Source organism: Eretmochelys imbricata, chromosome 17, assembly GCF_965152235.1.
Source record: "Eretmochelys imbricata isolate rEreImb1 chromosome 17, rEreImb1.hap1, whole genome shotgun sequence".
Lineage (NCBI taxonomy): Eukaryota > Metazoa > Chordata > Testudines > Cheloniidae > Eretmochelys > Eretmochelys imbricata.
In genome coordinates this window covers 5,753,519-5,776,054 of record NC_135588.1, presented here as the reverse complement: position 1 = coordinate 5,776,054, position 22,536 = coordinate 5,753,519, and the positions used below count along the sequence as shown (strand labels likewise).

The following is a 22,536-nucleotide window of genomic DNA, read 5'->3' as shown; positions in this document are numbered from 1 at the left end:
CACAATTATATAAATGAGGAAGAGAAATTGTTCCACATACCCTCGATCCTGCAAATTTCCACAACTACAGCCCTTCCCACAAAAGCAACAAGGAAATTAGATATCTGTTAAGTTGAAAGATAAAACTATACTGGAAGTCTAGTCAGATATAGTAGCAAATTCAAATATCATCTGTTTTAAACAACCATAAAGGACTCTATTTCTGAAGTAGTACAGAGCTGCACCCTAGATTTCAAAATATACATATAGTCTCAAAATTTGAGCCCACATGCAGACCTAAGCAGCTTCAGAATTTGTTTTTTTCGCTTTTGATTTCTAGAAGAACCGTAAGAAATGTGGACGAAAAGTTGATACATTTATCCAGAAATATGATGTGCTACAACACAATTACATAATTCTCAAATTTTTGGAATCCTTCCACTAGAGAGCATTTCACCCTTTTGTGTACTCTAAAAAACCCATCACCTGATATGGATGCCTCATTTTCCATATTAATTTTATTTTTTAAAGCTTGGCATTTTAATAATTAATTAGTTAATAATGCTGTTATTGTGCACCCATTCATTATCTAACTTAGTTCACCATTTTTTTCTTGCCTTCCATAGTCCTGAACTAAATTAATCAAACTCTTTATTCAAGGTGACAATTGTGAACTAGATTATAATTATTTTAAAACCAACAATTACTTAGACAGAAGTTAAACAGAGACTTTAAAATCTGAGACCCCTGTGTCTTGCAAACTTAAGAATTTCAAAAGACTTAATGAGACCAACTTCATAGGGTTCTTTGTTCTTTCAGGAATAGAACACAAAAATTACAGTATTTGCTCCCAGTGCCAATGACATTCCCAGAAAAGTACAATGAGAGAAAGTTTTGCACATTTACTATGCCAAAATACATTTACTGAAGTCTTTATGGTTTCTTTTTATATTACATAAGATGTGTCCAAATAGGTCTTCAAGCTTTGCGCCCATGAATTTTCCCCCTTCACTGTTAATCCCAAACACGTCCTCTGTCTTGTTTTAGATGATCTTACTTTTCCTGACTTTAAGAGGTGCCAAATTTGTAATCCAATACTAGCTTTTGCACCACCCCAAAAGACTATAGGCATAATGTATCAGACCTCATCAACTCCCAAGAGTAAGACTACGCAAATTGTTACCAAATCTGGAAACCATAGCCACAAACATGGGCCCAAAGTTTCTCGGCTTCATTATTATTGCTTGAGTAGCCTTCCATACATCAACAAAGTTATTCAGGTAGTAAGCATTATTTCTGTAAGCATTTGCAAGACGAGGCCTATAGATGGCATATTATAATGCACTGCTCAAATGTTAACCCAAAAGTCATATAGATGTCCTTCTGATGTGAAAGATAATAGATAATTCTCTTATTCAGTGTGGTTTTTTTTAAATTATTTTAAAATAAGTAGTAAATTACCTTAAAAACGAGTTGCAAAATGCTTCTCAAACACTACAAATTCTTAGTTACTGTCACTACTTATAAAAAAATCCAGAACCCTAACCCTAACCCATCTTTCAATTTTTTTATGCAAATCCACAACACTGTCTCCTTCAAATGTGAAGGTCAATAAAGCAAGAAAAGATTTTTATTTGAAAACCAACAGCACACTCTGCTGGCCTTCAGATTTCACAATGCCAACTGAATTTCAGTGGCATGAGGCATTTAAAAGTGCCACTTGAAAACCTCTGAAGCTTTCCAAAACCATAATATTACTGTCCATTAAAAATGAACAAGAGTACTGGTTCTCTTTTGTAAAAAAAGGAAATAATTAACTACCAGTATTTTAAATTAGTATTACAACTTTTGGGTTGTTTTGTAGTTCAAAAAGGCAGATGCAAACTGGACCCAGAAGTGTACAGTTAAAATAAAAAAAAAATATTTAAGTCAGTGTTCAGAAAGATGTATACAAAGGGTCAGAGTGTGTATCAGACAGAGAAAACTGGAGCTGGTCATCAGCTCAGGGGTGTTTCCAAAGACGGACTGATTCTTTTATCGGATTTTAATACACTGTGCAATGCAAAATGACTATATTTTATTCTAGTGCTGGAGATGCATATTACTTGGGAATTACTTAAAAGTCCACAAAACAAATGAGAAAGAGAGTGTCCTTGGGAGGTTTTAAAAAGGCCATTAAGTAGCCTCGTATATCATTGACGTGATCCAACTTTCCTGCATCAGCCCTGTAGGACTGTCTTTAGGAATATGTCTCATATTCCTTTTATTTTGGTTTAGCTTGAACAACATTGTTGTTACTTCCCCGCCCTGCACCACCTCCCTCCGAATAAAGTGAAGAAAACTCAAACACCAAAAACTGCAACAAATTTCCAGTGGGGAATTTTGCAAATACCACTGCATATTTCTGAGTCTGCTTCCTTTAAGAAACTTGCATTTTCTTGCAAGTTCTGCTAGGAAAAGTGACAATTTGTAACAATGTTAGAAAATAGTAATCCGTTTTAGCTTTTTAGGTACCTGTGCCCCTTTACAAAACAAGTTTTATCAGACACACAACAATTATCAGACAAACAGATGAACATGATTTGTTGGGGGAAGAGCCTACACAGCTCTGTAAAGGGAAATCATGCCACACCAATCCATCAGAATTCTTTCAGGCTGTCAAACACGGATAAGGGTGATACAGTGTAACTGAACTTTCAGAAAGCTTTCGACAAGGTCCCTCAACAAAGGCTCTTAAACAAAGCAAGGAGTGAAGGAAGAAGAGTGAAGCTTCTCTCATGGATCAGTAATTGGTTCAGAGATAGGAAACAAAGCGTAGGAATAAACAGCCAGTTTTCATAGTGCCCCAAGGATCTGTGCTGGGACCAGTGCTGTTCAACATATTCATAAATGATCTGTAAAAAGGGGTAACCAGCACGTTGGCAAAGTTTGCAGATGATACAAAATTACTCAGGATAGTTAAGTCCAAAGCAGACCACAAATAGCTACAAAGGGATCTCACAAGACTGGGCAACAAAATGGAAGATGAAAGTCAGTGTTGATAAATGCAAAGCAATAGACTTTGGAAAACATAATCCCAACTATACAAACAAAATTATGTGATCTAAATTTGCTGTTACCACTTAAAGAAAAGAGATCTTGGAGACATCATTGATATTTCTTTGAAAACGTCTGTTCAATGTGCAGCAACAATCAAAAAAGCTAACAATGTTAGGAACCATTAGGAAAGGGATAGATAATAAGACAGAAAATTTCATAATGCCATGAGACAGAGAATTGGAAAAGGTATGGAAAAGAGCAACAAAAATGATTAGGGGTATGGAGCAACTTCCATATGAGGAGAGATTAAAGAGAGACTGGGACTGTTCATCTTGGAAAAGAGATGACTGAGGGGGTATATGATAGAGGTCTATAAAGTAATGAATGTTGTGGAGAAAGTGAACAAGGAAGTGTTATTTACACCTTTACTCAACACATGCACCATGGGGCATCCAATCAAATTAATAGGCAGCAGGTTTAAAACAAACATAAAGAAGTATTTCTTCACACAATGCAGTCAACCTATGGAACCCATTGCCAGGGGATATTGTTAACGCCAAAAGTATAACAGGGTTCAAAAAAGAATTAGATAAGTTAATGGAACATAGGTCCATCAATGGCTATTAGCTAAGGTGGTCAGGGGTGCAACCCCATTTTATGGATGTCCTTAAACCTTTGATTGCTAGAAGCTGGGACTGAACAACAGGGGATAGATCGCTCAATAAATTGAGCTGTTCTGTTCACTCCTTCTGAAGCATCTGGCACCAGCTACTGTTGGAAGACAGGATACTGGGCAAGATGGACCATTGGTCTGACCCAACATGGCAATTTCTTATGTTTTTAAGTGTGGTACTTTTTCAGATAAAAGCAAGACAAGACAGAAACATCCTACCTCCAGCACACAAACAAAAAGTGAGACAAAAAAGTCTTCATTCTTGCCCAAAAGGATTCCACAGAAGTACTCAGACTAAAAGTGAGAGGAAAGGGCATTCCAGAGTTGCAGACTTTTACCAGAAGACTGTCCCTCCAGTCCTTTCTAGACTGTTTCATGGGATGAGTCAGCAAAGTAACTTCAAGATACCAGATCCTGATGCAGCAGGATGCTTTCTGAAAATCATCTTCTAAACTGGCCTTTCATGCACAATTTCTTTATAGCAACAAAATTTGTCTTTGTTTCTTGAACTAATAAATGTCCTACAAGACCCATGCTACTTACTGTTTTTGGAGAGAAAGCAGCAATTTTTTCTGAGTGAACAGTCAGTTCCCCATTTCTTCGCTGTTGATAAACTTCCAAAGCATCGACAAACTGCACTCCTTTTGCAAAACAATGACGTTTTCTTACCTGTTAGGAAAACATGCAACACTCAAATGGACAACAGGCAAAGGTGTGGCATTAAATCAGAGCTAAACTAATGGTCAAATGTTACTGTAATAATTTTAATTTTTTCTTCATTCTGTGCCTGTTTCAGAAACTCAGTGCGTTGTTAATACACATCAGTTTAACCACATCTAACGTAAGCTAACCAAAAATTAATAATTTAAGAAAAGTTACTATAACATTTATACATCTTGGTTATCAAGACAAATATACAGCTTAATAGCACCTTTTTTAAAAAAAATCATTTTGTTTTGTTAAATAAAAGCAATAAATGAATATGAACAATTTCTGTCATTTTGGAGTGATATTTTATTGAGCCTTCCTTGGACAAAACAGTTAGTGAAATAAAACTATACCACCATCACCACCTTTCCCGCTACAGACTTCTCAGTCACACAACGACTTTGGTAAGCAAAATTTACATCTAGTTTCAAAGATGAAAATGTATGTTTATGTTAATGTACCGGACACATTTCTTGCAGAATTAGGATCTACACCTCTTTGTAAGATTGCGGCCTAAGTCCTACTGATTTAAACAGGTATCTGGGCATAGGTACCTGTACTAGCAGATTCCAATGCAGGATGGGGGCCAAGAAGAGGAGGTGGTGTTACAAATGAAAGTTACTGAAAATTATTATATAAATTATTACAAGTTTCTATGATACATTACGCCAGACCAGAAAGACATCCATGACAAAGGAAGAAATGACTACAGAAGAGAATGGTGAGGGAGAAGGTGAGTTTCAAATATCCTAAATTGCCAAAAAAAATTGCAACCAATAGGCAAAAGGATATTGTATAATTTATAAATGCAGCAGCTGGTTCTATTGCTGAAATTTCCAGCAGAAAAATGAATAGTATATGAAATAAATAGAATCCTCCACCGCTACTTAGTTTTTCTTTAGTAATTAATGACATAGATATCAGTGATTAGGTCTCATCTACTGAATATCTTCTTGTATTATTTCCCATTGTTATATGTTTTGATAAAACTAGTATAATTACTGTACAGACACACAACAGAAACATCCATAATATGAATGGCAAGGAAAAAATCCACCCGGAGGTAATTACTCTTCAAAAAAGTTAAAAGCAGTTCTCTGATACAATATAAAAACACAATACAATGATGACTAGAGTGCACCTCAGTAATATAAAAAAAATTAAGGCACTTGTAATACCAATATTGACAATGAAACAAAAACTTTAGAGAAATTTCATCCCATGTAAAAAGCTAGTGATAAGAATTTGGCAGAATATCAAGAAGCATTATAATGTATATTAGATTTTTAGCACATATGTGGAAGGGCATTTTCATGTCTAAGCATTCTTTTCTTTGACTTAACGTTTAAGAGCAACTGTTGGTGAGTAGGTTTCAGAGAAACAGAGTGTTTAAATTCTCCATGTACTAGCATGCACCAAGTAATTTATCTTCATGACAAGTTATTGTGAAAATCGAATATAACAATGGATTCCTTTGTAACAAGTAATAGTAAAAATGAAGAAAAAAAGTAATAATCTAATTTATGGCTGTGACATGACCAAGTAATCTCTAATTCTAGCACTGAAATATTGATATTTGACAACCTTGTTCAGCTATGCCTGGATTATTTTATTGCCAATAAACTTTACTCACCTGCTGCTCAGTTTCTAATAAACGTAGCCTTTTCCTGTCTACTTGAAAGTCATCATTTTCATCTGCATGTAAAGATGCCCATTTCTTTGCAGATAATTTTGAAGACAGTGTGACTTTTGCATTATGTTCTGTAGCAGGAGTATTCATTACTAAAAGTATATTAAATAAATGTAAATAACATTTCCACTCATAAAATTTAATCAGAAAAAATAGTTTAGACTCAAGGTGGACTATAATACTGGTAGACATTTCTAGACCCCATCTTCCCTTATTACAATGCAGTCAAATTTATATAGGAAGAATCATTAATTTAGTATTTTACTACTGCGTGACATGGAAAAAATGGTTGGGCTAAGGGAGGCCTCCTAACAGAAGAAACATAACAAGCACTGCACTAGCTATTAGTTTCCCTTCTAAAATTGATTTTGGCTATATTGGTAAGGAATAAATATATTTTAAATTAAATTGTTGGCAAAATGCTTTGAAGATGTAAATTATTAAACAAGTAATAAAAATTATTGACTTTTAAAAAATTATATAAGTGTTGGGGACACTGGGGCATGGCCACTAGGTAACTCAAAGGGATGGAAGACCACGAGTGTCGATGAAGCCCCCTCGCACTAGGCCCAGGTGTCCTTGGCGCCCCCCCCCGCCTGGAGGCACTCGCAGCAGCTCTGCGTACTAGGCCCAAGTGTCCTTAGACCCCCCTGCCCCCCCGCCTGGAGGCACACACAGCAGTTATGCTGAGGATCTGCAACAATATGCTGCAGAGTCAGATTGCTTGAAACTAAGCAAGGCCAAAGAGGGCAGATATGGAAGAACAATGCTGAATAAAGCAGCTTTATGAATAGTTTAACAAATGATACAGAGAATCAGGGAACTAGCTGGGAACTGGATTGGCTGGCTATATGGATACTTGGGGCAGCTTGCTATTGGATAAGTATGCTGGGAAAAAGGATGTATAAAAGCCTGTGTAACTTCCTGCTCTGTGTGCAGGATTTGAGATTTTATTCTCCCTGTACCTTTTTGCAGCTGCAAATAAACTTTTCTGCTTCTCCACCCCGTTGTGATTATTTGGCGTAGTACACCAGGTAACGAACCAACTCAAGCTGTTGTTCAGCCTCTCGGCACTGGGTGCCGGCAACAGCTTTTGGCATCCCTGGGTGGGCTCGAGGCTGCAATTTAGCCTTGCCCAGACCCCTCCTGGAGGTCAAGGATTGCGGCGAGAACCGACGCCCAGTGCACACCGGTGAGTTCACCGGGGCCTCGGAGGAGACGCGATTTGATCGACCCCGGAGGGCACAACGGTGCAACGCACTCATATAGTGGAGAAGCAGTTGTGGTGGGCAACGGTGAAGAACTGGTCCCTTGGATAAGGTAGGAACTTTTTGAAATCCGGATTGTATGCTCTGTTGGAACCTGGGGACGCCCAGAGTTACCCTGTAGGTATGGGACAGGGACAAAGCTCAGGGGTTAGGGCACGGTGTATGCCCCTAGAGTGCATTCTAGCAAACTGGAAGGTATTTGGTGCGGATCCGATGACTAAGAGCCAATTAAAACGATTCTGTACAGTTGACTGTCCTCAATATCAACTAGAGGACCAGGAGTGGTGGCCACCAGGAGGGTCAATTAATTACAACATGATCCTTCAGTTACTCCTGTTCTGTCAGAGAACAAGGAAATGGAATGAACATAAGTATGCGCATTTGTTTCTGACTTTATGTACTCGACCAGATATTTTACAGCACTGTAATCTGACTCCGACTGGTTCGGTAGCAGCTAATGTTAGTCCCCAGTAATGGCAGAGCCGGTGTCCCCTTCGGCCCCTAAATCCACACCTTGTAAGTCCCCCGAGCAGACCCCAGGTGGGATCCAAATGATCAAAGGGATATGACCCACCTGACCTCCTATAAGGAGTTGCTTTTGCATGGACTCTGTCACTCGGCTGTCCGACATAATAATTGGGCAAAGCCATATGAAGTAATGCAGGATTTAAAAGAAAGCCCAGGGGCCTTTCTACAGCGTATTCGGGACACCATTCTACAGAACACTAATGCAGACCCCGATGATCAGGCAACTGAGTCAATTATTAAGGGAATTTTTACGAGCAGAGCAGCCCCTGATATTAAGAGAAAGTTACAAAAAAAGGAGGATTTAATGGGCATGACCATGGCACAAATCTTAGAGACTGCAAACCGAGCTTATAGTCTGAGAGAGACAGAGAAGGAGAGAAAGCAAGTGAGATTGATGGTCACAGCGGTACAGGCCGGCACTAAGAGAAGTGGTTGGGAAGGAAGGGGCCATGGACGTGACCGTCCGGGCCCGCAGGATAGACGACTGGGTCGCAACCAGTGTGCCCTGTGTCAACAGGAGGGACACTGGAAAAATGAGTGCCCAAAGAGGAAAGAAAAGGGGGGTGCCCCTATGATGGCGATGGCGGAGCAGGAATAGGGGTGTCAGGGGAGACGGACCACCCTACCCCCGGAACCCTGAGTAAAGATGCGGGTGGGAAGCTCAGAAATAGATTTTTTAGTGGACTCTGGAGTGGTCCAAACGGCCATAAATCAGCCTCTTCAGTTGCCAGTAGCAGATTCCCTTACTGTGGTGGGAGCCACAGGCAGGGACACCAAGTGCCCAGTGTATGCCCCAGCGGAATGCGCTTTGGGAAACAGGACTATATCCCACAAGCTGGTATACCTCCCTGAGTGTCCAACACCTCTGCTGAGACAGGATCTGCTTTGTCGCCTCGGTGCCACCCTGCATTTTACTGAGGACAAAATAACCCTTACCTTACCCCCTGAGAATGCATGGATCATGACCCTTGCAGTTGAGCCCTCAGCCATGCAAGCCCCAGAATGGAGCCCGTGGGAAGACCAGGTGTACCTCCTCATGTGGGCATCAGGGATTCCAGGAAAGGCCACCCACCAGACCCCCATTACTATTCAGCTCATACTAGGGAAAGGCCCAGTGCAAGTAAAACAGTATCCAATCAAGAGGGAAGCCAGAGAAGGTTTACAGGAAACTATAGATCGATTCCTAATATATGGTATTCTCTGGGAACGTCAGTCAGCCTGGAACACTCCCATTCTACCCGTACAGAAGCCTGATGGCACGTATCAGCTGGTACAGGACCTAGGGGCAGTCAATGACCGGGTTAAGACTCTGCACCCTCTTGTCCCTAATCCGTATACCTTATTGGCTTTTATAGGGGGACAGTATACCCATTTTTCAGTCCTTGATCTGAAAGATGCTTTCTTTACCATCCCAGTTGCCACCCCGTCACAGGAGATCTTCTCCTTCGAGTGGGAGGACCGAAAAAGGGTTAAAAAGCAACTCTGCTGGACAGTGTTGGCCCAGAGATTTAAAAATTCCCCCACCCTCTTTGGCCAGGCTCTGGCCAGGGACCTAGAGGAGTGGGATAATGAGGAGGCCCTCCTTCTGCAGTATGTAGATGATTTGTTAATTGCCACTGTGGGCCAAACCCCCTGCCTTAAAGCCACCATGAGCCTCCTGAATTTTATTAGACTCCGGGGATATCGGGTAGCACGGAGTAAGGCTCAAATTGCCCTCCCAGAGATACGGTACCTCGGGTTTCACATATGGCAAGGGGAGCGTCAGCTTTCAAGCGAAAGAAAGGAAGCTATCTGTCAAGTTCCTACCCCAAGTAACCGTAAGCGGCTCAGGGCATTTCTGGGTATGGCAGGCTTTTGCAGGATATGGATCCCAGAGTTTGGACTGTGGACTAAACCCCTGTATGACTGTGTAAAAGGAGCAGATCATGACCCCTTCTGTTGGACCCCAGAGGCTGACAGGGCATTTAAAATCCTGAAAAGAAAATTGATGGAAGCCTTGGCTCTGGGCCTGCCGGATCTCTCTAAGCCATTTCAATTGTATGTACATGAACGAAGGGGGGTGGCCCTAGGAGTGCTCACACAGTTGTTAGGAGCATGGAGACGTCTTGTGGCTTATTTGTCTAAGCAATTGGATCAGGTTGCAAAGGGTTGGCCGGCATGTTTACGGGCGGTCGCAGCTACTGCCCTAGTGCTTGAAGAAGCCGAGAAGCTAACATTGGGAGGGGTTATGCAAATCTATACTCCCCATATGGTCCGAGCCTTATTGGATGCAAAGGGAGGGCTTTGGCTCACCCAGGCTCGGTACCAGGCTAAGCTGTTAGAGAACTCTGAAGTCACCTTACAGCCTTGCCCCTCCCTTAACTCAGCCTGTCTCTTGCCAGAAACAGAGGAACAGAAACATGACTGTTTAGAGATCATAGATGTCCAGTACTCCAGCCGTCCGGATTTAAAGGATGTACCCCTCCCAAATGCAGATTATGAGTGGTGCACTGATGGTAGCAGTACTGTAATAGATGGGCAAAGGAGGGCGGGTTATGCTGTTGTGACCCTCCATGACACCGTGGAAGCTGAAGGTTTGCCTGCTGGGACCTCTGCCCAGCTTGCCGAATTAGTAGCCCTGACCTGTGCACTTGAACTGTCAAAAGGAAAGCAGGTCAACATTTTTACTGATTCAAAATATGCTTTTGGTGTGCTGCATGCTCATGCTGGCCTATGGAAGCAAAGGAGAATGCTGACAGCCCAAGGCTCCCCAGTCAAGTACGGGCCCCAAATCCTCCGGCTCCTAGAAGCCGTACAACTTCCCTCGGAAGTGGCAGTGGTACACTGTAAAGCCCATCAAAGGGAGGATCAAGATGTGGCCAGAGGTAATGCCCGGGCAGACAGAGAGGCTAAGCATGCTGCCACCCTGCCATCCCCTCAGACTGAGAATGCCCATATGCATGCCCTTATCCCATCAGTAGGGGAGCTTCCAACCCCTCAGTACACTGGGGAGGAGAGACAGCTAACTGACAAACTCGGTCTCCGGGAAAAGGAAGGATGGCTCCATTCCCCAGAAGGGAAGGTCCTCTTACCAAAAGGGCCTAATCCGGCCAGTGCTGCAGAAACTACATCAAACCACTCATGCTGGCAGGGAAGCACTTATCCAGCTAATGGGAAAATATTTTATCACTTCCGGACTCCGACCCCTGACTGCCCAGGTACAAGCGGACTGCTTAGTCTGCCAAAAGAATAACCCCCGACCGGGACATCCTGTGCCACCAGCTGCCCTAGAACTCACTCCAGGCCCTGGACAAGCGTGGCAAATAGACTTTACTGAGTTTCCCCGGACCCCAGGGTTCAAATATCTCCTTGTCATAGTGGATCGGTTCAGCGGATGGCCAGAAGCCTTCCCATGCCGTAACTGCACTGCCAGAACAGTGGCCCTCAAGTTTGTTAAGGAGATCATTCCTTGCTTTGGACTCCCCCCGTGGATGGAATCTGACCACTGGACACACTTCATGTCAAAAATCATTCAAAGCATCTCACATGCCTTACAGATCCCCTGGAAACTCCATACGCCCTGGAGACTGCAAGCCAGTGGGGTAGTGGAGCGTACCAATCAGACCCTTAAACGGCATCTCTCAAAAGTGTGCCAAGAAGCCTCACTGCGATGGCCTGATGCTTTGCCCCTCGTCCTACTCCGTATCCGCGTTCTCCCAAAGGGTAGATTAGGGCTCAGTCCCTTTGAAATTATGTTTGGAAGGGCATGGCCTATGAATGGCACCCCGGTTCTGTCAGGGGAATGGGAATTGGGTAATGGTTTGTTGTCACAGTATATGTGTTCCCTGTCTGCTGTTCTCTTGTCTCTTCACAGGTATACCAAGGATTCCCAGCCTCTCCCCTTGGACACTCCCGTCCACTCCTTACAGCCCGGTGACTCTGTGCTTGTTCGCACCTGGAAAAACAAGCCTCTCCAGGAAAAGTGGAAAGGACCCTATACCATCCTGCTGATCTCCCATACAGCGGCAAAGATCGAGGGACACAGAAACTCAAGGTTGTGGAGTGTTCTCAAAGGGGGGAGTTGTTGGGGACACTGGGGCATGGCCACTAGGTAACTCGAGGGGATGGAAGACCACGAGTGTTGATGAAGCCCCCTCGCACTAGGCCCAGGTGTCCTTGCGCCCCCCCGCCTGGAGGCACACACAGCAGTTATGCTGAGGATCTGCAACAATATGCTGCAGAGTCAGATTGCTTGAAACTAAGCAAGGCCAAAGAGGGCAGATATGGAAGAACAATGCTGAATAAAGCAGCTTTATGTATAGTTTAACAAATGATACAGAGAACCAGGGAACTAGCTGGGAACTGGATTGGCTGGCTATATGGATACTTGGGGCAGCTTGCTATTGGATAAGTATGCTGGGAAAAAGGATGTATAAAAGCCTGTGTAACTTCCTGCTCTGTGTGCAGGATTTGAGATTTTATTCTCCCTGTACCTTTTTGCAGCTGCAAATAAACTTTTCTGCTTCTCCACCCCGTTGTGATTATTGGGTGTAGCACACCAGGTAACGAACCAACTCAAGCTGTTGTTCAGCCTCTCGGCACTGGGTGCCAGCAACATAAGTTTATAATTACATATATATATAGGGGGAGTTCTGTAGATTAAAATAACCCACACCATTTTAAAATGGCAATCATATTAACCTCACATTTAAAAAGAATTTGTCTGGTTTATTTTTTTGCTGAGGGAACATACCTACCAGGGTACTGATCTTCTGTGCCAACTATAAACCTTAACCAGAAAAAGATAAATTTTATCTATCAATGTCAGGAATTAGTCAACTGTGAGGTATGTTCTCTCAACAAATGATATTAAATATAGAGCTGTGATGATAAAACAAAGGGTTTTTGTTTAATTTGGTAGCGAATCTTGTTAGAAGAACAAACAGTAAGGGTTCTAAACTGGCAGGGTGCTGAACTGAATGGGAATTGGGGGCACTCAGCACTTCACAAGACCAGCTATTTAATCCTTACAATATTTTTAAAGGGTCTGTCACAGCAGATGAAGCTTTAAAGTTTCTTATATGTAAACGTATCTCTTAACTTTCCATTGATCTTTTGTCATTGTCCCTGCTATTGTGGCTAACCAGAAGAAATTTTTACTTTCAAACAGCAATGATTATATCCTGTTCATAGGTCACATCCTTCTACTAAAAATCATAGGCACTGACTTTCTTCTTTCCAGATTGGTGCTCCACCCTCCTCTGCTGCGAGGCTCCACACCCGCTCCACCGTTTCCTCCAAGAACCCGCCCGCCTCTTTCCACCCCTACTCTGTCCTCCCCACAGCGCATCCTGCCTGCCTGCCTGCCTCCAAACAGCTGATCAGCGGATGGCTGGTGGGTGCTAAGCACCCACTATTTTTTTTCGTGGCATTGGCACCTATGACTAAAATCATAATGCTGAACTGTAACAGCAAAATTATTGAAACGGCAACATGTTGCCATCAGTAACAGAGGAATGTGGCTTCATTGTAGAATTGGGCATGAAGAAAGATTAGACTGCAGTAGAAAAAAACCTTCAATCAAGGAAATATCGAATTACAGAAAAAATTACACTGATCCTTTATTTAATTTATGTACAAGTCTGTTTCCTCCAAACTTGTTTCCCAGTATTCCCTGTACAATCTGATTTACAATGATGTAGTCTCACAAACTACCAAATGTAAACAGAATCACAGAACCAGTGTTAGAAGGGACCGCACGGGTCATCTAGTCTAACCCCCTGCCAAGATGCAGGATTTGTTGTGTCTAAACCATCCAAGACAGATGGCTGTCCAGCCTCCTTTTGAAAACCTCCAACGAAGGAGCTTCCACAATCTCCTTAGGCAGTCTGTTTAATTGTCCTACTGTTCTTACACTTCGGAAGTTTTTCCTGAGATTTTATCTAAGAGTTTGTTAGTCCATATTGTACTTGGCACAGAAATTATATGAGAAACCAGGCATGGAAACCTTATTCTAATAAATCTCTCATCTGTGTCAGTCAGGTTTGTTTATTATTATTATTTAAAGGGATACCACCAACTTGAAATCTAGGTTTTTTTTGGTTTTTTTTTTAAAGGAAAAAGTATTTTCAGGTACTACACCTATTCTAGTCCCCTGCCAATTTTTTATGGTTTTACAAATCACATCTTCATATTTTCTCAATGCTCTTCTACTCCCTGTTGCTGTGAAAGTCCCACAGTAATAACAGAGAAAAATGCTGCCAACTGACCACGTAAGAGTGCTGTCAAATGCATAAAGAAAACAAAATGAGAAAAATAATCAGAAAAATTCCCCCCTCCTGGCCACTCTTTCACTTAAAGCAATCTTAAGTGTATCCTTTTACAACAATGGGCAAAACACTTTCAGGGAGAAGTGCAATTTAAAGCTGACTTTTACACCAAAGGCCAGGACCAAAAGAAAAAAAAAATATAGCATGTATTTATACAATGACCCTGGTACTTGCTGCTGAGAAAAACTGGCGAGATCACATGGATGTAGTGGGTAACACTCAATAGCAAGAGCCATGAGTAAAATACTTCATTGCAAAAGCACAATAGTACTCCTCCACTGAAATTTCCAGAACTAGTGGTCCTGTGAATCACATAGGGAAAAGAAGAGGAGGATTCAAATGAGGGTGTTCCCAGAACACAAACTACCAATTATCTACTTCCCCTGCATTCCAAATTCCAGAACTTAATATTTAACAGGTAGTAAAAACTATAAAGGTACTCGTTTCTGCATCAAGGTTTCTTTTGGTAGACTGGACTATAGTGCAGTGCTAGCGACCTGATGGGGAGCTGACTATAGGCTCCTGAACTTCAAACTAGTAAGAAGCAATGCAGGAGAACACTTGCAACCACTACTGAGCATAAGAGACCATAAACACGCTCACCTGTAGGGCTATCCTATGACATATTTTTGATTTGGAAACTTGGAAGAAAGGGGGAACTTTAAAGCCAGGAGCCATTAATGACCCAGAAAAAAGGTGGAGGGTGAAAGCATGATGAAGCATTCTTGATAAGTTATTGACTCGTGTGGCATTAGCAATCATAGGAGACATGAGAACCCAAAACTTGAATATCCATATGAGATGTCCACCCCCCCAAAAAATAGAAAGTTACCTTTGTTTGTTGATGGTGTTTCACTTTTTACGAAGGTTGCTGCTTTACAAGTAGTGAAAGAACAAGAAGCACCTTGGTTCACATCTGCAGTAGTGTCATTAGTCACAGCCTGCGAATGGCATCTACAGTGACATGGCAATGAAGTCTCTGGTTTTTTGCACTCCTTTTCACATGAGAACTCATCCAGTGACTTCTCTAAAAACAGGACAGGAGACGGTCATTAATCTTCTGTTATAAAAGCATAACAACAGAGCCATATTGCAGAAATAGGCTCTCTCCATACTGTAGGAATAATCAGATAACAGTAGATTTTGTCGGAGCTATAGCTTGTAGTCACTGGGCCCACGACAGTTGCACAACTTTATAAAACAGATATATGGAAGTCATTTACAGAAACCCTACCCATTCAGCTACAAAAAAAGTACAGTAGACTCTTTGAGTTAATACTAACCACAATCTTAATCAATAGAGTAAGCATTATACAGGAAGGAAAAAGATGCACATATATAGATAAGATCCATCACAGTTCCTCTGAATGGGTATACAAGCCATACTGACCCATAGTATACAAGGTTGTACGCGAGTATAAGAAAAACTGAAAAATTCCCTAATTTAGGAGGTTTTGAGTCCTAGCCAGAAATAAGGACATTATCTCCACTACATAAAGAAAACACATGTAAACTCAGTTTTCCCCAATGAAGGCAGCACAAAGTCTTTCAAACAGTAAACAGAGGGAGACTTATTAATATTACTATGTACTAATTTGGGCTTGCACTTTGATCTGGTCCATTAGTAAATTATGGGTGTAGTCTGTATTGTGTATTTTACTTAGATTATAAGACTTTTGGTTAGGGACTCCATCTTCCTCTATGTATTGTATAGACTAAGCATACTATGAAAACTCAATAAAGAATAATAGTTAAAAACAATTACAATAATTTACAGAGCTGGAAAACACACATTTTCCAGTTCACAATGTCATAAATTTCAGATAACCAAAAACATTTTCTTTAACTATCCTGATACTTATATTGCCACTTAATATAACATTCAAAGCCATATCCATTTTAATATGAAAATAACGGTGATTAGGTCTACTATCTTGATTGTCCATAAAGCTGGCATCAACCATTGGCATAAGGACTGACAAGGAGATTTGGGTCCATTCCTGAAACTAGATTTCTGAGGTTATCCACAGACCTAATTTATTTATTAATGCAGACAATCCTTGCTAACTGAAACTGGGCATATAGGCATTGTGAGATAACTTACCATGCAGAGACTGCTGCCATGATAATACAGAACAAAGTAACGCCAAACTTTTACCACTTCCTGTGGGGCTCTCCAACAAACAATGTTGCCTGGAATTTAACCCCCTAACAATCTGTAAAGAAAAAATAAAAAGTTAATAGCTCAGAAGAATTAACAAGTAAACTTTCACGTTGTCTCTTTGGGAGGGGAAGGAGTGTAAATATATATTTATCACACTCCCATCAGCGACGTGCAGTAATCTTCTGTGTCAGCAACAAGACAGTAACTAAGAAAGAAAATGAAGAACATCTCCAGATGACACCACAGGGATTATTTTTTTTAAAGGCAAGCTGAAAGTAATTTCCTAAATGGAATTTGACGAGGTCCTCAAAAGTTTATACTTTTGAAAAAAAAAAAAAATCTCACAGGACCACAAGTGGTCATTAGGTCTTGGTTTTCTCTCAAGTACAGACATAGAATCATAGAATCATAGAATATCAGGGTTGGAAGGGACCCCTGAAGGTCATCTAGTCCAACCCCCTGCTCGAAGCAGGACCAATTCCCAGTTAAATCATCCCAGCCAGGGCTTTGTCAAGCCTGACCTTAAAAACTTCCAAGGAAGGAGATTCCACCACCTCCCTAGGCAACGCATTCCAGTGTTTCACCACCCTCTTAGTGAAACAGTTTTTCCTAATATCCAATCTAAACCTCCCCCACTGCAACTTGAGACCATTACTCCTCGTTCTGTCATCTGCTACCATTGAGAACAGTCTAGAGCCATCCTCTTTGGAACCCCCTTTCAGGTAGTTGAAAGCAGCTATCAAATCCCCCCTCATTCTTCTCTTCTGCAGGCTAAACAATCCCAGCTCCCTCAGCCTCTCCTCATAAGTCATATGTTCTAGACCCCTAATCATTTTTGTTGCCCTTTGCAACAAAACATTTGCAACACCTCTCACTATTCTGGAACATAGGTTCAGTAGTGACTCAGATCGGATTGTCGACTACCTCCCCATATAGCAGCAACACCTGATCAAGGGCTTGTCTACACTTGAAACGCTGCAGCTATACTGCTGTAGTGCTTCACTGTAGACACAACCTCTGCCAATGAGAGGGATTCTCCCACTGGCATAAGTAATCCACCTCCCTGAGAGGCGGTAGCTACGTAAATGAAGAATTCTTCTATCAACCTAGCACTATCTACACCGAGGTTAGGTCATCTTAACTACATCGCTAAGGGATGTAGAGTTTTCACACTGCTGAGCGATGTAGCTGGGTCAACCTAACCTTTTAGTGTAGATCAGGCTCAAGTCGGAATCTGTTTATCCTTAATGTCATAGGAGCAAAGAATGATGGCAGGCCATTAAATACTTCCTTGTCATAATTTAAGTTTTAAATGTAATATGTGGAAGATAAAACATCTATTCCATCAATAAAATGAAAACTTACTGGGTTTGTACTGTATCTTTTGATCAAAAGATAGCAGGCATTTTGCTGAAGCCTTCCCCTTCTGCACTTGCAATATCAAATAATTATTTTAATACATAATTTAACAAGATATTTAGTATAAACATTTAGGAGTGTGTATTCACCCTAATACTCCAAAAATATAACTAAGCTCTCCCTCACATATATGCAAATACAGGATGTTGTTGCTTGTATTGTAATGGAAACACTGGCGATATTGGAGGTTCTGAATTCATATCTAAAATTCCCTTTTAAACTTTTAATTTACTACAGGTTCAAAATTATAACACTACATAAACTATTAAACCAATAGATTTTAATGACAAGTCTACTTACTGCATTCATCATAGCAAGCTGTGAAGGGTAAGCCTTGCAAGGAAAGACAATCTTCACCCCACCAATGGTATATTCTGACACTACCAAAGACATTGTCAGGGTTCTTTTCCCTTATTTATTTCAAATTTATGTCTGCAATAAAAATGAAAAATGTTGACAAATCAATTCTACCTCAGCAGCTATCAGAAATCTGCAAACAATATAAGGCACCAGATAAAACTGAGTATAAACTGTTAAGGTGATTTGGGGACTAGGTGGTTCAGGATATTGGCTATGGTGGGAATATAGTGCTTTACACCTATAGGTCACCAGTTCAAATTTAGCCCATCTTAGTAATGACAGCAAGTTATTACCATCTGATGACTTTTCAGTAATTTAAGTGATATAATAATAATTACTAACATACTATATGTATTACCTTTTGGAATAAAATCACTCAAACTGGACTTTGGCCAGGATATTGGTTTAGCACCCCAACTCCTGTGAATAACACTTTGGGATCTTTAATAATCACAAGCAATCAGTTCCTCAGTTTTACTAGTTAGCTAGAACACCAAGACAGTGCATTCTATGGTGATATGGCTGAGAAGAATGGTTTCCAGATAAGATTTTCCATCCTTATAGCAATTTATAAACATTAAAAGGGACGCTATACGTTTAAAAATCAAATGTTTTAAATAAACATTTCTTATCTAGGTTATTAATAATGTAATTATTAAAAGAGAAAATATAATTTAACTGTCACTATTTACAGTGATAACTTTTCATTGTCCAAAGTGAGAGATGTGCAAAAAGTTAAGAGTTGAAAATGGTATATAGTCAGTTTCATGTTCAAAAGCTGCAATGTTTGGATTTCAAACACTGAGGGGAAATATAGGGTAGCTTGTTGAAAAATAACTCTTCACTATTTTTTTTAAGGTTGAGAAAACAATTCCCACAGGTCATAGGTTATACAAAAAACTTCTTTTTACAAAGTTAAAATTTGGGACCAAATTTAGCAACATTCCTTTCACTGATGAATTCCCTAACTGAAAGGTCACAGTCTCAGTGGACCACCATCAAAAGGCCATCATAACGATTGGTATAGGCAGCACCATCATAAACAATCTCGCAGGAAGGACTCTACCTACCAAAAAAAGAGAGGACTGGTACCCTCAAATTACAACCTAACCTACCCTGGCCCCCCAAAAAGGGACAATCACCTGTCCCAGGTTTAGAAAAATTTCCCTCAAATATACTCAGAAAGGCGTTGGGTCCCTCTGAAGCAAAAACGATTATTTGTATTGTGCCCAAAGTTTGCTAAACTTGCTTTATGCGAGAAAACAAGGTCCCTATCAGAAAAGCTTTCGCTCTAAATAGACAAATCCAGGGAGAGGGACGCAGGAAGTGGAACGAACCTAGCAGGACGCTGGTCCCCAGCTTATTTAGCCCCAGTCTCTGCTGATATTTTTGTTTTTGCTATTTACAAACAGTAAGCAGTTTTGTATCGATATTGACGCGCCAGTGAAAAGTTTTGCGTCTGTGACATAGGAACTGAGCCCTGGTGCAGCTCGGGGGGGGGGGGGGGGGAGAAGAGGAGAAATAACACGTCTGTTTGTTTTTTTTTTATTATTATTATTTTTTTTGTATTCTTTATTTTCTTCGCACACTTTCCCCCACTTAAAAAAGGGCAAATAAGGGTGGAGGGGTGAAGAGAGACCCTCCTACACACTCCTCAACCCAGCAACAGGAAGATGACAGGGGTCTCCCCCAGATCCCGGACCAGAGGGGAGATGTACCCAGGGGTCTCCCCCATACGACCCCCCCCCACCCGGGGGAGCTATTGCTGGGGCGCCACATACGTCCCCCCAACTCGCACAAGGGGCCGATCGCCGTGAGCTCTCCCCAGGCCGGGGGAAGGGGGGATTCCCAGAGCTCCCCCCCGGGGGAAAGAAGTCGGTCTCCCACAGCCCCCTCACAGCGAACGCCCGCCCCGCCTCCATTTTGAATGCAGCCCCCCTCCCCGCCGGCAGCTGGCCACGCCTCCCGGCCCGTGTCCACGGTGTGGCGGGAGGCCACCCTAACTGCCCGGGCCGGTTACCTCAGAGAGCCGGGGGCAACTCCACCCGCGCGTCAGTTTCTTCGAGCCTTCCCGCCTCCAGCTCAGCCGAGGCCCCCCGACAGCTCCTACACACCAATCACAGCCAACAGGAAGGCGCTCCGCCGCAGCCAATCAGCAGCCTCGTCGGCCAACGAGCTCCCGCCTCCGCCCCTCACTGCTGGAGCCAATCACGGAGGGCCAAACTGGTGCCCAGCAGGTTTCTTTAGTTGCCTAGGTAACCAAGCGCAGGGGCTGCGGCTGATCCCTGCCCCGCCCAGTCTCCTTTTCTGGCGGGGGAGGGGCTCCTCCCCTGAGGCTGAGACCATAATGGCCAAGTGTGCTAGCATCAGGGCCACATCGACACACTGGCCCTGCCCCCACTTGGCCAGGGAGTCTTCACAGCACTGGGCCCTGCTGGGGCACAGCAGGCTAATGCCGAGACCTGCCTTCACCACCCTCTGGCAGGCCCTGGGCCTGCAAGGTCAGGGCGAGGTGGCACAGCCTGGGGCCGGGCCCCCACAAGAATTGTACAGCGCAAGGCAGTGCTGGGCCCTCACTGAGTGCAGGGGGTGACACTCAGCCATCGCGAGCCTCCTGGCCTCACAGCCTTGCAGAGCTGGAGTTGATTTGTAATTGCTGCCACTTGCGCCAGGTCCTCACAGTCAGTCATTTGCCATATTAGGTTGCAGTGACATCTTGTAGGACATTGGTCCGAAATGCTTAAGTGTTCCATGCTGGGGCAGACAGGCTATGATTTGCTTCTGTAAGTTAAGGGGTTTGAGTTGATGGCTTCCCCCCTTTAAATATTCATTATTTCCTCTGCACAACTGAGGTCCACATGCATAGACAGGCCCCCTGTCTTGTTCAAGTTAACTTGGTTTTGCATTGTACTAAGTATAAAGACAACTAGCTATTCCAGCTGTTTGATTCAGTTACTTATAGAGCATCGTGCTTTACAGGCAAATAAAAGACATTTCTGTCCTAACCTTAACTGTAAGTAGGGAGAGAGAGAGCGCTAGGAACACACCCTGGCAGAAACAAACAAGAGGGCAAAGTCAGTGCTAGTGCTGAGGAAGGATACGTCCTATCAGTCCATCCATTTGTTGACTAGGTCTGTAAAAATATCTTGATATTACTATTTGAATAGCAGTAAGTATACTAACAACTATGATATATGCAGATAGCTATTTGATTAACCAGACTTTGGGACACATCTGTCTTGCACCTGTTCATGCTCTAACCATACCAGGTCTTCCCTATCCACGTTGGCCAGTATTGTATGTAGTGCCTCAGGCTCCCAACCCATGGAAGTTATTAGCCTATATGATGAAAGATCAAACAAAATACAGACTATAATACAAAACAGTTACAAAATTCATATACTAGTAATATTGTTGTTCACTTTTTCATTTTAAATAGCTCGTAACGATGTAGGGGTTGGACGGCTCAGGGACTGGCAAAAGGATACATCAATGATATTAGTTTAAATCAAGCCCAAATCACTAGTAACCAAAAGTCTTGGTGATTTGAGGACTAGTTTGTACCCTATGTAAAGTGAGATATTGTTCCACACTGGTTCTTAAAAGTGACAACACATCAAAACTGACATGCTTGGAACAGAGTTGCCATGTCAGCTTATTGCAGTGCAGAGTTGCGTCTGAAGTAGGTGTGGCATTTTAAACACATGAAATTTCAGGCACACAAGATAATGCATCTTCTGCAAGCTTAAAGGTGGTAGTGGATCTTTGGACTGACTGGTAAAATGATGAAAGCCCTCTACTTTAAAATAGGAGGGGTATGGCAGCAGGGAGCATTTGGCAAAGCATCTGGTTCTGGAATTATCTTCCACTTAGTTAATTTAGAGTCCTAAATAAAGATAGGAAATGCTGCAAGACACACGAATTCTTCCCTAGGGAAGCGCCTTTCGTTTAGAAAATCTTTTCCTGAACAGGTTTATTGGGGGGGGTGGAATAGGGGGTTCACATTTCAAACTTTACCTTTTAAATGTTTGTAAACAGAGCACAGGATAAATAACTGACTTTGTAAGAAGAAAAGGAGTACTTGTGGCACCTTAGAGACTAACCAATTTATTTGAGCATGAGCTTTCGTGAGCTACAGCTCACTTCATCAGATACATACCGTGGAAACTGCAGCAGACTTTATATATACACAGAGAATATGAAACAATACCTCCTCCCACCCCACTGTCCTGCTGGTAATAGCTTATCTAAAGTAATCGTCAGGTTAGGCCATTTCCAGCACAAATCCAGGTTTTCTCACCCTCCACCCCCCCACACAAATTCACTCTCCTGCTGGTGATAGCCCATCCAAAGTGACAACTCTTTACACAGTGTGCATGATAATGAAGTTAGGCCATTTC

General features: G+C 42.1%; 1 protein-coding gene across 1 annotated transcript in view; it reads right to left on the bottom strand.

Moving 5' to 3' along the window:
• Nucleotides 1-20,251, bottom strand: part of BRIP1 (BRCA1 interacting DNA helicase 1) — a 127,533-nt gene extending 107,282 nt beyond the window's left edge. The window contains exons 1-6 of the mRNA XM_077836781.1: nucleotides 20,157-20,251; nucleotides 18,077-18,208; nucleotides 16,298-16,409; nucleotides 15,026-15,220; nucleotides 6,033-6,181; nucleotides 4,235-4,360 (exon numbers count right to left, since the gene is read on the bottom strand). Coding sequence (XP_077692907.1) covers nucleotides 4,235-4,360; nucleotides 6,033-6,181; nucleotides 15,026-15,220; nucleotides 16,298-16,409; nucleotides 18,077-18,169 — 675 coding nt within the window. The 5' untranslated portion in view covers nucleotides 18,170-18,208; nucleotides 20,157-20,251. The remainder of the gene's footprint in view (nucleotides 1-4,234; nucleotides 4,361-6,032; nucleotides 6,182-15,025; nucleotides 15,221-16,297; nucleotides 16,410-18,076; nucleotides 18,209-20,156) is intronic.
• Between the last annotated feature and the right edge of the window lie 2,285 nt (nucleotides 20,252-22,536).